This window comes from Ranitomeya imitator, chromosome 9 (assembly GCF_032444005.1).
Source record: "Ranitomeya imitator isolate aRanImi1 chromosome 9, aRanImi1.pri, whole genome shotgun sequence".
In the NCBI taxonomy this organism is placed as follows: Eukaryota; Metazoa; Chordata; class Amphibia; order Anura; family Dendrobatidae; genus Ranitomeya; species Ranitomeya imitator.
Genome location: NC_091290.1, coordinates 137,209,554 through 137,223,041, shown reverse-complemented (window position 1 = coordinate 137,223,041; position 13,488 = coordinate 137,209,554). Strand labels below are relative to the sequence as shown.

General features: G+C 45.1%; 1 protein-coding gene across 1 annotated transcript in view; it reads right to left on the bottom strand.

The window, feature by feature from the left end:
* Nucleotides 1-13,488, bottom strand: part of CDH13 (cadherin 13) — a 667,269-nt gene that overhangs the window by 303,163 nt on the left and 350,618 nt on the right. The window contains exon 5 of the mRNA XM_069739177.1: nt 12,965-13,117. Coding sequence (XP_069595278.1) covers nt 12,965-13,117 — 153 coding nt within the window. The remainder of the gene's footprint in view (nt 1-12,964; nt 13,118-13,488) is intronic.

Genomic DNA, 13,488 nt, shown 5'->3' with positions numbered 1-13,488 from the left:
CGCGATTTCCCATTTAATTTCTCTGTCCTCCGATGTGATCGCACATCAAAGGACAGAGAAATGGGGAACCCGATAGCCCCCCGATACTCACCTGTCTCACCCGGTGCTCCTCGTGGCTCCAGATGGGCGCCATCATCTTGTTCCGGCCAAAAAATGGCGGGCGCATGTGCAGTGCGCCCGCCAGTCGGTACCCGGAAAATCTTTGGGGTCTCGGCTGCCAGGGAAAGCCGAGACCCCAAAGAACATGATCGGGGTTGGTTTTTACCGACCCCTGTTTTGTGATCGCCGGTAATTAACTGTTTACCGTCGGCCGCAAATTTTTTTTTAAAAAAGCGATCTGTCATTCTCTGTCCTCTGATATGATCGCACATCAGAGGACAGAGAAACAGGGGGATTCGGGGACCCTGCTTTACTTACCGGTGTCCCTGGGTCCTCTGTTATGATATGGTGGTCTAGGAGCTCTGAAGGAAGTGGTAACTGTACTGACCGCAGTCCCTAAGCTCAACACAACACTAGAAGTAGCCGTGGAATGCTCCTAACTCTCCCTAGGCATCTCGTCACAGCCTAAGAGCTAACTACCCCTAAAGATAGAAGCAGGAAAGCTATCTTGCCTCAGAGAAAATCCCCAAAGGATAGATTAGCCCCCCACAAATAATGACTGTGAGTGGAGAGGGAAAAGACATACACAGAATGAAACCAGGATGAGCACAGGAGGCGAGTCTAACTAAATAGATAGGACAGGATGGAATACTGTGCGGTCAGTATAAAACACTACAAAAATCCACGCAGAGTTTACAAAAAATCTCCACACCTGACTAAAGGTGTGGAGGGCAAATCTGCCTCCCAGAGCTTCCAGCAAGACAGAATTAATTCACACTGATAAGCTGGACAAACATAGAAAGCACAGAATGGATAAGTCCACAATCTATGGACAGAAAAGGGCAAGCAAAAAACTTAGCTTAGCTGAACTGGTCAGGATAACAGGGAACTCCAAAGAGATGTGAATCCAACCAGGAACCATTTACAAGTGGCACTGGCTGAAGATAGAGCCTGACTGAAATAGCCGAGCAGAAGAGACGATAAGTGGAGGCAGCTGATGACAGCTAACTCCAAGGAGCAGCCATACCACTAGAAACCACAAGAGGGAGCCCAAGAGCAGAACTCACAAAAGTGCCATTTACAACCACCGGAGGCAGCCCAAGAGCGGAATTCACAACAGTCCTCCTGCATTCCCTCCTGCCCGCCGGCTTCTTCATCCATTAAGAAAATGGCGGGCACATACGCAATGTGCCCGCCATGATCTGCCAGCTGGCAGCTGGAGGAGTTGGGGCTAAAATTAGGGTTAGGGTTGGGGCTAAATTTAGGGTTAGGGTTGGGGCTAAATTTAGGGTTAGGGTTGGGGCTAAATTTAGGGTTGGGGTTAGGGTTGGGGCTAAATTTAGGGTTAAGGTTAGGGTTGAGGCTAAATTTAGGGTTAGGGTTTGGGTTTGGGCTAAATTTAGGGTTAGGGTTGGGGTTAAATTTAGGGTTAGGACTAGGGTTAGACTTCTTTCACACTTGCATCGGTACGGAGCCGTCGCAATGCGTTGGCCCGACGTACCGATGCACGTTGTGAAAATTGTGCACAACGTGGGCAGCGGATGCAGTTTTTCAACGCATCCGCTGCCCAGTCTATGTCCTGGGGAGGAGGGGGCGGAGTTACGGCCACGCATGCATGGTCAGAAATGGCGGACGCGACGTACAAAAAAAATGTTACATTGAACTTTTTTTGTGACAACGGTCCACCGAAACACAACGGATCCAGTGCACGACGGACGCGACATGTGGCCATCCGTCGTGATCCGTCGGCAATACAAGTCTATGGGCAAAAAACGCATTCTGCGGGCACATTTGCAGGACCCGTTTTTTGTGCAAAACGAAGGATTGTGACGGATGCCACACGACGCAAGTGTGAAAGTAGTCTTAGGGCTAGGGTTAGGGCTTGGGTTGGGGCTAAAGTTAGGGCTAGGGTTGGGCTAGGGTTAGGGTTGGGGCTAAAGTTAGGGCTAGGGTTGGGGCTAAATTTAGGGTTAGGGCTAGGGTTAGGGCTAGAGTTGGGCTAAAGTTAGGGTTAGGGCTAGGGTTAGGTTTGGGGCTAAAGTGGGGGCTAGGGTTGCGGCTAAAGTTAGGGTTAGGTTTGGGATTAGGGTTAAAGTTAGGGTTGGGATTAGGGTTAGGGGTGTATTAAGATTAGGGTTAGGTTTGAGGTTAGGGTTGAGATTAGGATTAGGGTTGTGTTGGATTTGTGGTTTTGATTAGGGTTATGGTTAGGGATGAGATTAGGGTTGTTTTGGGGTTAGGGTTGTGATTATCGTTATGGTTGTAATTAGGATTATGGATCGAGTTGGGATTAGGGTTAGGGGTGTGTTGGGGTTAGGGTTGGAGTTAGAATTGGGGGGTTTCCACTGTTTAGGTACATCAGGGGGTCTTCAAACACGACAGCCAATTTTGCACTCAAAAAGTCAAATGGTGCTCCCTCCCTTCTGAGCTCTGCAGTGCGCCCAAACAGTGGTTTACCCCCACATATGAGCCTTCAGTGTACTCGGGATAAATTGGACAACAACTTTTGGGGTCCAATTTCTCCTGTTACCCGTGTGAAAATAAAAACTTGGGGGCTACAAAATCATTTTTGTGGGAAAAAATATATATTTTTATTTTCATGACTCTGCATTATAAACTTCTGTGAAGCACTTGGGCATTCAAAGTTCTCACCACACATCTAGATAAGTTCCCTTGGGGGTCTAGTTTCACAAAATAGGTTCACTTGTGGGGGGTTACTACTGTTTAGGTGCATCACGGGCTCTGCAAACGCAACATAACGCCCGCAGACCATTCTATCAAAGTCTGCATTCCAAAACGGCGCTCCTTCACTTCCGAGCTCTGCCGTGCGCCTAAACGGTGGTCCTCCCCACACATGGGGTACCTGCATACTCAGGACAAATTGGACAACAACTTTTGGGGTCCAATTTCTCTTGTTACCTTTGTGAAAATAAAAACTTGGGGGCTAAAATATCTTTTTTGTGGAAAAAAAATATTTTTTATTTTCACGACTCTGCATTATAAACTTCTGTGAAGCACTTGGTGTTAGGACTGGCGGAACGCACCAAGTTAAGATGGAATAGTATCAGGTGCGTTCGCAGTCCGGGGTCCACCGTGCAGGTGAAAACCTGCTGCTAGTGATGACGGACGATATGGCGGTACAATGTGAATACACACATGGGTTTACTTCACCCTGTGTGAAGGAAGCGAACCCTGTTGCGTCACAGGGCCGCGGTACCGCACCAAGAGCGCAAGGAGTCTCAGAACTCAATCCCAAGACTCAGGAATAGAGTTCATAAAAACCTCATGCACTCAACACCGCTACTGGGCTGTCAGGGTGACAGATATAAATGTATTAAAGATGCACGTGAGTGCGTGCGGTGGCGCCCTGGCGGACACCATTAACCAGCCAGGCTTGGGTCAGGAAAGCGCTGAGAAAGCGCACGGCGCCGCACTGGCGGTCACAGCAACTAGACGCTGTAATGTGTGTTTCATGCTGATGGCTTAGTCAGGCGCTAGATAGCTACCATCATTCGCGAACAGTCAACAACACTAGGAATGGGAATGATTTAGGAGCTTTCATCCATCGACATACATCCATCTACACACACATTATATCAAGTCAATACTAGCGCATGGCCGTGCGGTCATGCGCAGTTTATATAGTTGCAGCACGTTCAGGACCTTCCAATAAAGGACCAATGGGAAGCTGCTACCGAAGTTTTGCACTTTCAGGACCTTCCTAGAGGGCCAATGGGATGTACTGCAGTACCTGAGCATGTGACCCTCGATATCCAACGGGAGATCTTGCCCTGGGCATGCTCAGAAAGAGAAAAGCAGGACTTGGTCCCAAAAGCATCTGCTTGCCGCTGCCCAACACTGACTTCAATGGCAGAAGCAGTAAAAGCAGCAGTAACTCTTTGTACAGAGTGGGACTGAGCAAGACGCTGGGACCGACGTCTCTGCTGAGCAGGCTCCACTGCGGCAGGAGAAGAATGGGAGACCGCAGTGGAGACGGCCCGAGATTCCCCCTGTGCAGAGGCGGGAACTCGACCCCTAACACTTGGGCATTTAAAGTTCTCACCACACACCTAGATAAGTTCCTTGGGGGGTCTAGTTTCCAAAATGGGGTCACTTGTGGGGGGTTACTACTGTTTAGGTACATCACGGGCTCTGCAAACGCAACATAACGCCCGCAGACCATTCTATCAAAGTCTGCATTTCAAAACGGCGCTCCTTCCCTTCCGAGCTCTGCCATGCGCTTAAACAGTGGTCCCCCCCACATATGGGGTATCAGCCTACTCAGCATAAATTGAACAATACATTTTTGGGTCCAATTTCTCCTGTTACCCTTGTGAAGGTAAAAATTTTGGGGTGAAAAAATCATTTTTGTGGCAAAAATATGATTTTTTTTATTTTCATGGCTCTACATTATAAACTTCTGTGAAGCAGTTGGGGGTTCATAGTGCTCACCACACATCTAAATATGCTTTTTGGGAGGTCTAGTTTCCAAAATGGGCTCACTTGTGGGGGTTTCTACTGTTTAGCTACATCAGGAGCTCTGCAAATGCAACATGACGCTTGCAGACCATCCCATCAAAGTCTACATTCCAAGCAGCGCTCCTTCCCTTCCGAGCCCCGATGGGTGCCCAAACAGTGCCCCCTCCACATATGGGGTATCAGCATACTCAGGACAAACTGGTCAACAGATTTTGGGGTCCAATGTCTCCTCTTACCCTTGAGAAAATAAAAAATTGCAGGCTAAAAAAACATTTTTGAGGGAAAAAAAAGGATTTTTTATTTTCACGGCTCTACTTTATACATTTCTGTGAAGCACTTGGGGGTTTAAAGTGCTCTCCACACATCTAGATAAGTTCCTTAAGGGGTCTAGTTTCCAAAATGGTGTCACTTGTGGGGGGTTTCCACTGTTTAGGCACATCAGGGGCTCTCTGTTATGTTTGCTAATGACAGGTGTTATGAAGGCAATCCAGAAACACAGTGTGCTTAGAGATCAGAGCGCACACAGTGATCTGACAAATACCCAAAAATACAAGAACGAGCTCTGAGACGTGGAAACTCTGTAGACTGCACACCTGATCCTATCCTAAACACAACTAAAAGCGGCTGTGGATTGCGCCTAACAACTACCTAGGCAACTCGGCACAGCCTAAGAAACTAGCTAGCCTGAAGATAGAAAAATAGGCCTGACTTGCCCCAGAGAAATTCCCCAAAGGAAAAGGCAGCCCCCCACATATAATGACTGTGAGTAAGATGAAAAGACAAAACGTAGGGATGAAATAGATTCAGCAAAGTGGGGCCCGATATTCTAGGGCAGAGCGAGGACAGTAAAGCGAACTTTGCAGTCTACAAAAAACCCTAAAGCAAAACCACGCAAAAGGGGGCAAAAAAAACCCCACCGTGCCGAACTAACGGCACGGCGGTACACCCTTTGCGTCTCAGAGCTTCCAGCAAAACAAAAGACAAGCTGGACAGAAAAAAAGCAAACAAAAAGCAAAAAGCACTTAGCTATACAGAGCAGCAGGTCACAGGAACAATCAGGAGAAGCTCAGATCCAACACTGAAACATTGACAAGGAGCAAGGATAGCAGCATCAGGCGGAGTTAAGTAATGAAGCAGTTAACGAGCTCACCAGAACACCTGAGGGAGGAAGCTCAGAAGCTGCAGTACCACTTGTGACCACAGGAGTGAATTCAGCCACAGAATTCACAACAGCTCTCTAAACGTGACATGGCGTCCGATCTCAATTCCAGCCAATTCTGCATTGAAAAAGTCAAACGGCACTCCTTCTCTTCCAAGCTCTGCCGTGCTCTCAAACAGTGGTTTACCCCCACATATGGGGTATCGCCGTACTCAGGAGAAATTGCACAACAAAATTTATGGTTAAATTTCCTTTTTTACATTTTTGAAAATAAAAAAAAAATGGTTCTCAAGTAAAATGTTTGCAAAAAAAAGTTAAATGTTCATTTTTTCCTTCCACATTGTTTCAGTTCCTGTGAAGCACATAAAGGGTTAATAAACTTCTTGAATGTGGATTTGAGCACCTTGAGGGGAGCAGTTTTTAGAATGGTGTCACACTTGGTTATTTTCTATCATATAGACCCCTCAAAACTACTTCAAATGTGATGTGGTCCCTAAAAAAAAAAATTGTGTTGTAAAAATGAGAAATTGCTGGTCAACTTTTAACCCTTATAACTCCCTAACAAAACAAAATTGTGTTTCCAAAATTGTGCTGATGTAAAGTAGACATGTGGGAAATGTTATTTAGTAACTATTTTTTGTGACATATCTCTCTGATTTAAGGGCATAGAAACACAAAGTTTGAAAATTGCAAAATTTTAAAAATATTCGCCATATTTCCATTTTTTTCCATAAATAAACGCAAGTAATATTGAAGAAATGTTACCACTAACATGAAGTACAATATGTCACAAAAAAACAATCTCAGAATCAGCGGGATCCGTTGAAGTGTTCCAGAGTTATAACCTCATAAAGTGACAGTGGTCAGAATTGTAAAAATTGGCTCGGTCATTAAGTAGCAAATTGGCTCTGTCACTAAGGGGTTAAACTCCTGTTCGCTGGGAATTTTGATCTCTGTATCCGAAAAATAAAGACCTGACAATTATAGTAATATATATTGGGAAACTAATCAGAAGAAATATTGGTAAAAAGTGGAAATATATGTCTCATGCTCAATAGGGAACATTTTCCTTATCTTCTGCAAATAATAGAATAACCAGAAAGCACCGTGGAGACATAAAGCTGAGGGTCAGGAATGGCAGCAGGAACTGCAGGCTTCTTACACCTATGACATATTAATACATAGGATGATCAATATATAACCTTCAGCCGACCATAATAATCAAGAAATTGGAAAAAAAGCACAGAGAAGAGTAAGATCATAAGGAAAATATGCTGCTACTTGCGGCCATATTCAGTGTTATACATGACGAATATCTTCTATGTTGACCCCATAGAGTTTTCCTCATATGAGAACTGCCATATAACCCCACAATATTGACGTTCTCGGTATCATCAGAATATCTGCAGCTATATCTCATATATTTTTGCAAGTTTTGAAATTTTATATTTTTGCAATGAATGGAATTCTTATAGTTTTCTCCCGTATTCACCTGCAGTACTATGGCGGACCACATGGGGAGCTGTTAATGCAAAGCTCTTCAATCAGGGTCACTGACACAGGTCATCGGCATTGGACGCTCGCTTTTTATTGAAGTATACCCCAATTGTAAGCCGATTACATAGGACCACCAGGCATTGGCATCAGACCCCAGGCACCGCCTCCTTACCCCACAGGCTAGCTTCGGCTCCTGACCCCACAAGTTAGGGCCGGCTCCTGACCACACAGGCCAGCACTGACTCCTGACTCCACAGGCCAGTGCCAACTTTTGACCCCAGAGGCCATCCCCAGCTCCTCACCCCACAGGCTAGTGCTGACTTCTGACCCCACAGGCAAGCTCTGGCTCCTGACCCCACAGGTTAGTGCCGAATCCTGACCCCAGAGGCCAGGGCCGGCTCCTGACCCCATAGGACAGCTCCTGCCTCTGATCCCACAGATTAGTGCCTGTTCCTAATCACACAGGCTAGTGATGGCTCCTGACCCAACAGGTTAGTGCCAGCTCCTGATCACACAGGCTAGTGCTGGTTCCTGACCCCACAGGTTAGTGCCAGCTCCTGATCACACAGGCTAGTGCTGGCTCCTGACCCCACAGGTTAGTGCCAGCTCCTGATCACACAGGCTAGTGCTGACTCCTGATCACACAGGTTAGTGCCAGCTCCTGATCACACAGGCTAGTGCTGACTCCTGACCACACAGGTTAGTGCCAGCTCCTGATCACACAGGCTAGTGCTTGCTCCTGACCACACAGGTTAGCGCCAGCTCCTGATCACACAGGCTAGTGCTGGCTCCTGACCACACAGGTTAGTGCCAGCTCCTGATCACACAGGCTAGTGCTTGCTCCTGACCACACAGGTTAGCGCCAGCTCCTGATCACACAGGCTAGTGCTGGCTCCTGACCACACAGGTTAGTGCCAGCTCCTGATCACACAGGCTAGTGCTGACTCCTGACCCCACAGGTTAGCGCCGGCTCCTGATCACACAGGCTAGTGCTGACTCCTGACCCCACAGGTTAGTGCCAGCTCCTGATCACACAGGCTAGTGCTGACTCCTGACCCCACAGGTTAGCGCCAGCTCCTGATCACACAGGCTAGTGCTGACTCCTGACCCCACAGGTTAGCGCCAGCTCCTGATCACACAGGCTAGTGCTGGATTCTGACCCCACAGGTTAGTGCCAGCTCCTGATCACACAGGCTAGTGCTGGCTCCTGACCACACAGGTTAGTGCCAGCTCCTGATCACACAGGTTATTGCTGGCTCCGGACCCCAGAGGTCATCTCCTGCCTCCGATCCCACAGATTAGAGCCTGCTCCTGAACACATGGACTGCTGTAAAAGAGACATATTATATCATAAACAACATATTTCTGGTATTTACATCTCTTTACAGACAGAACACAATTGGACATGCTGCCTTCAGATACCTCCAAGTGCTCAATGACAGTTTGATGCATGTAACATAGGAACCTGCCGTTACCAATATGACCTTAAACGTCAATATACTGTGCAGCATACATCACAACCATGTATCTGATGGACTCGGGAGATGTTAATGTGTTCTCCATAAAACACACGTCAATGTCGTTACACCGTATCTTTTAATGTACATCTGTCTTGACTGCCATGACTCATTCGGCCGATCTCAAGGATGCCGCCGTCAAGACTAAATGGATTTCGTTTCTATATTTATTTATGCTCCAACTGATCATTATGTGCGAGAGCCGGACTGGATGTAGCAATTACATCTACAATATTCCACCACAAATCAGCCAAGAACTTGTGGAATAGAACCAAGGACTCCACTAACTAACATAGCCATCATTAACCTCAACCCGACGTCCCCAGGACAACCATCGAGATGAACTTTTTTAAATGTAGACCAACTTTTGAAACTTTTGTCAAGTTTTGGAAGTACCTTCCACTATATTATCCTCATAATCAGAAGAGGTGCAAGAAAGGCAACCCAATGTTTTCTCATGATCAATGGTTCAACCACTCTTATAAAAGAGTGACCAAAGGACAATAAAGTCTAAGATGGCCTAGTGTCATGATCTGCATAGTTTGTGGGATTAGGCAGTTCAGAGGTTAATCTGGATGGCCTCACTATGGGATTCTGGGAGGCTTCTTATAGCCTCATTGTTTGCTCATTCCTCTGAGCTTATACTCTGACACTTGGCCGAGTGTGTGTGACCCTTTTGTGTCTGTGCCTGTGCTTTGTGCCTGTGCTACTTTATGCTTGTCTGGTCCTGATTTGGTTCTGTCCCCGTTTAGAGTTCTGCCTGTCACTCTTGTACTACGATGCTATCTCCGTGTATGACTCCTTGCTTACGTTCTGACTATTCTCTGCTCGCCCCTTCTGTACCGTGCCACCCTCTCCGTGTATGACCCCTGCCTGTCTGACCTGAGTTCCCCTCTCCTCTACTTCAGGTTATGCACTCATCTCCAGCAGCAGGACGCTAAGCCCCGCCCCCTGTGGTCACATGTTCGTAGGTCCTTCTGTTCTCTGCCATACTCAGCACGCTGCTCAGGGCCCGTCTGTCTGAGCTTTCCCTGTGGTATCTGACCCCGGGCTCTCCCGCAGTGTCGGTGATCACCCTGTTCAGCCATGGCAGTGCGCCGGTGCCCACAGGATCCTGATACCTAATCACCCAATGTTTTAACTCTTACGGGTGACCAGAGGACACCATAAGCTGCTGGTGCCAATATCATACATTACTTTGAAAACTTATCACTAAAAAGGAGCCATCAATAAGATTCGACTATCAATACTTAACCATTGGGTTGATTGTGAAGCTAGAAGGATGTAGGGTGTGAAAACTTAAAACACCTCACACGAGGCCTATGTCAAGAGTGGATCCTCTACAAGTCATGGATCCAACAAAGTTCAGATGCTTTTTATGGAAAAAATAATCAAAACAAGCTTTGGTTTTGGATGTCAACTAGAGTTGAGCCGTGTTTATAGTCCGTGCCTTGTGAACCTTCTCCATCTCTGGTACCTCTTGATTCGTAAGCCTGGTGCAGTGTCATCATTACCTACGACACACACATGATGTAGCTAAACCAGTGTTCCTCAACTTTAGAGCCACCAACAGATCATGTTTTCAGGTTTCCGATAATTCCATCACCTTGGATATCCTAAAAACATGATCTGTTGGTGGCTTTCGAAGACTGGCATTGGGAGAACATTGAGCTACATGGTCTACCAATGTGGACACTTGACTGGGATCCTGAAAATCTTTTCCCTCAACTCTAATTTGCACCATTTAGATCCTCCACCTTATCCTCTGTTGGTGGGCCACAGCTGTAGAATTTTAACGTCACTGTATTTACCTATTAGCTATGCGCTGTACAGCTGCATTTTATGTACACACAATATCGTTTAGGCACCAACTAATTGGGCACAGCTAATCTTATCGGCAGATTTGGACCAAATCATACCGTATGGCGTAGAAGATGCAACAAGAGTGTATGAATACTGGGTGCAAGGGTTACAGGAGCACCCAAGTACTTGGGACCAAAATGGCCCTGTGCCACATAGGAAGACACGACCATTATTAGTGGCACAGGTAGATTTTGCATTGGTGCTCAGGACCTTCACGTTAAGTACCTGAACTTTCCTATACCATTTCTACTTTGCAAACATCCTAATTATAGGCAGATTGACACAAATTTAGAGACGGTCCTTCCATCTTGTGTGGGGCTGTCAATACAATCAACATTCGCATGTGCATTTTACAAAAGCACAATGGTTGCAAGTAAACTGCACTTAAACAGAGAAGTTCCAGGGAACATTGTGGTAATTATAGCTAATACCTATCTCATTGTTATTACGAAAAAAAAATAATTACATGTTATAATGCATTGTGCATAAAAAAAGCAAAGAATACAACTTCTACATATTCCATAGTACTCCCACACTTCGATTGTAACCGTTGGAAAATAAAACAGCAATACAACCGTAGGGGTGCCGGCATAATGGGTGGACGAAGAACATTTCATGATTTTCAAAAGTTTCCATGTTATTCAGCAGTGTTGTACTATAAATTATATTAATATGCAGAAAGACACTTCCGAATATGCAAGGTAGGTGCTAATGTTCATTCAGGACATAATTTCGAGAAATGAACGGAGGGAGGTTTTAGGTTCTCCAACTAAATGTGATAGAAAAATCTGATGATTAATGCAAAACGGATGGAATTACAAAAACATTGCCAAATCGACGTTCTCCTTCTCTACCATCTGTCAGACAAAAACCACTCTGCATCAGAGAGCTTCGATCTTTAGATCAAGGCAAATTGGTGCAGAGATAAGGTCAAAAATAGGGTAAAAAAAGTCTGGAAGAAGCTTCCATCCGGAATAATTGGATTGCTTAAGATTCTCAAGCCAAAAAGAGGCACAACCTAGAAGGTATGGATCTAATTAAAAGTCTTAATCCAATCAATGGATGTTGGGAAAATATATGTAAGAAATTTGTAAGGACATGAATGGTGGAACATGGTGACAGATGAATCAATGCCCATCCGTATCCCATATTTTCGAAGACGATGAGTTGGGCATCACCACTCATATCCCAAAAACAGATATTGTAATTTGGATTAAAACTGCTCCACAAAAGCAGTCAAGACAGTTCTTCTCTTTTCTACATCACCTAGTTAACGAAAAACGTGAGACTATGAAGTGTCATGATAAAGCCCGTTGCGACCAAAACCATATTCTATGGTATTGCAAGATTTAGAGGAAGTATACATATCTGGTAAGAGGCAATGAGGTATTCTCCAGACGACATCGAAGGTAAGACTCTAACTACAAACCTTAATCCACTCAAATGGATGCGTTGGATGTTGGGAAAACATATGAAAGATATTTTTTTCCGGCAAGTGTAAAGTGAAACAAGGGACAAGACTGGTGGAACATATAAACAGATGAATTAATGCCCATCCATACCCCATCCTTCGAAGACATTTGAGTTGGGTCACCACCCACTTCCCAAGTCAAAGTTATACAGTACATCCAAGAAAACATATATTGTAACTTGGATGAAAACTGCTTCACAAAAGCAACCAAGATGGTTCTTCTCCTTTCTTCACCACCTTGCTGACCAAAACATGAGTCTATGAAGTTCCATGAAGCCCATTAGGACCACAATCCATACACTATAATATTGCAAGATCAAGAGCAAGTACGAATACCTGATAAGAGGGATTCTCCTGCCAAAAAGAGGGACAACATCAGAGATATGAATCCAATTACAAATTTTAATCCAGTCAATTGATTCGTTGGATGTTTGGAAAACATATGTCACAAATTTGTAAGGGCAAACTAGCGACATGACTGGTGGAACATGGTAGGTGACAGATGAATTAATTCCAATTCATATCCCATCCTTCGAAGACATTGAGTTGGTCATCACCACCCAGATTCCAAGACAAGTTTCCACATCCAAAATAAAAAGATATTGTAACTTGAATAAAAACTGCTCCACTAAAGTAGCCAAGACGATTCTTGAGTTAACCTTGGGTTGTGCATCGGCATGATCCGAAGAGAAGGTTCCACATAAAAGAAAACAGATAATATAACTTGGATGAAAACTGCTCGACAAAACAGCCAAGACTGTTTTCTTTTCTACAGCACCTTCTTGACCAAAGATGTGAGTCTATGATGTGCCGTGAAGCCTATTGGGACCATTAACCATATACTATGGTACTGCAAGTTCTAGAGAAGGGTACACATACCTTATAAGAGGGAATGACCTCTCTGTCCAGAGCTTTCGTGACCTGCACTTCTCCTGTATTCTCGATTATTTTGAATATTCCCTTGGGTTCCTCATCCACACCTTTTCCATTCAGACGAAACTTGGATCCCTGTATCCTGTCACTTACCACAACCTGAAAAAGAGAAAATCTAGTGGTCAGTTTATGGTGCACAATCCTAAAACATATTCAGTTGCAACATATTTTAGATCTTCAGCTTGGTAACATCATGAGTTTAACAACAGTCAGTACTCTAAGACATGTTATTGTCATAGGGAAGGGCTGCCTCCCATTCATTTACTAACACGATGAGGAAAACCTCTTGATTGGACAACCACCGAAACCTCGTCTCGAAAAACAGTAGGAGTGTCCAACTCCCAGTGACATTTTCCCATATCAGCCTATAGACCATATACAGGCAAAATGTAGTATCAAATGTCAGGGAATGAATAGCAAGCAAACCCTGTATGGAAGTCCATCCTCAACTTTCCTCTTACTTCAACATT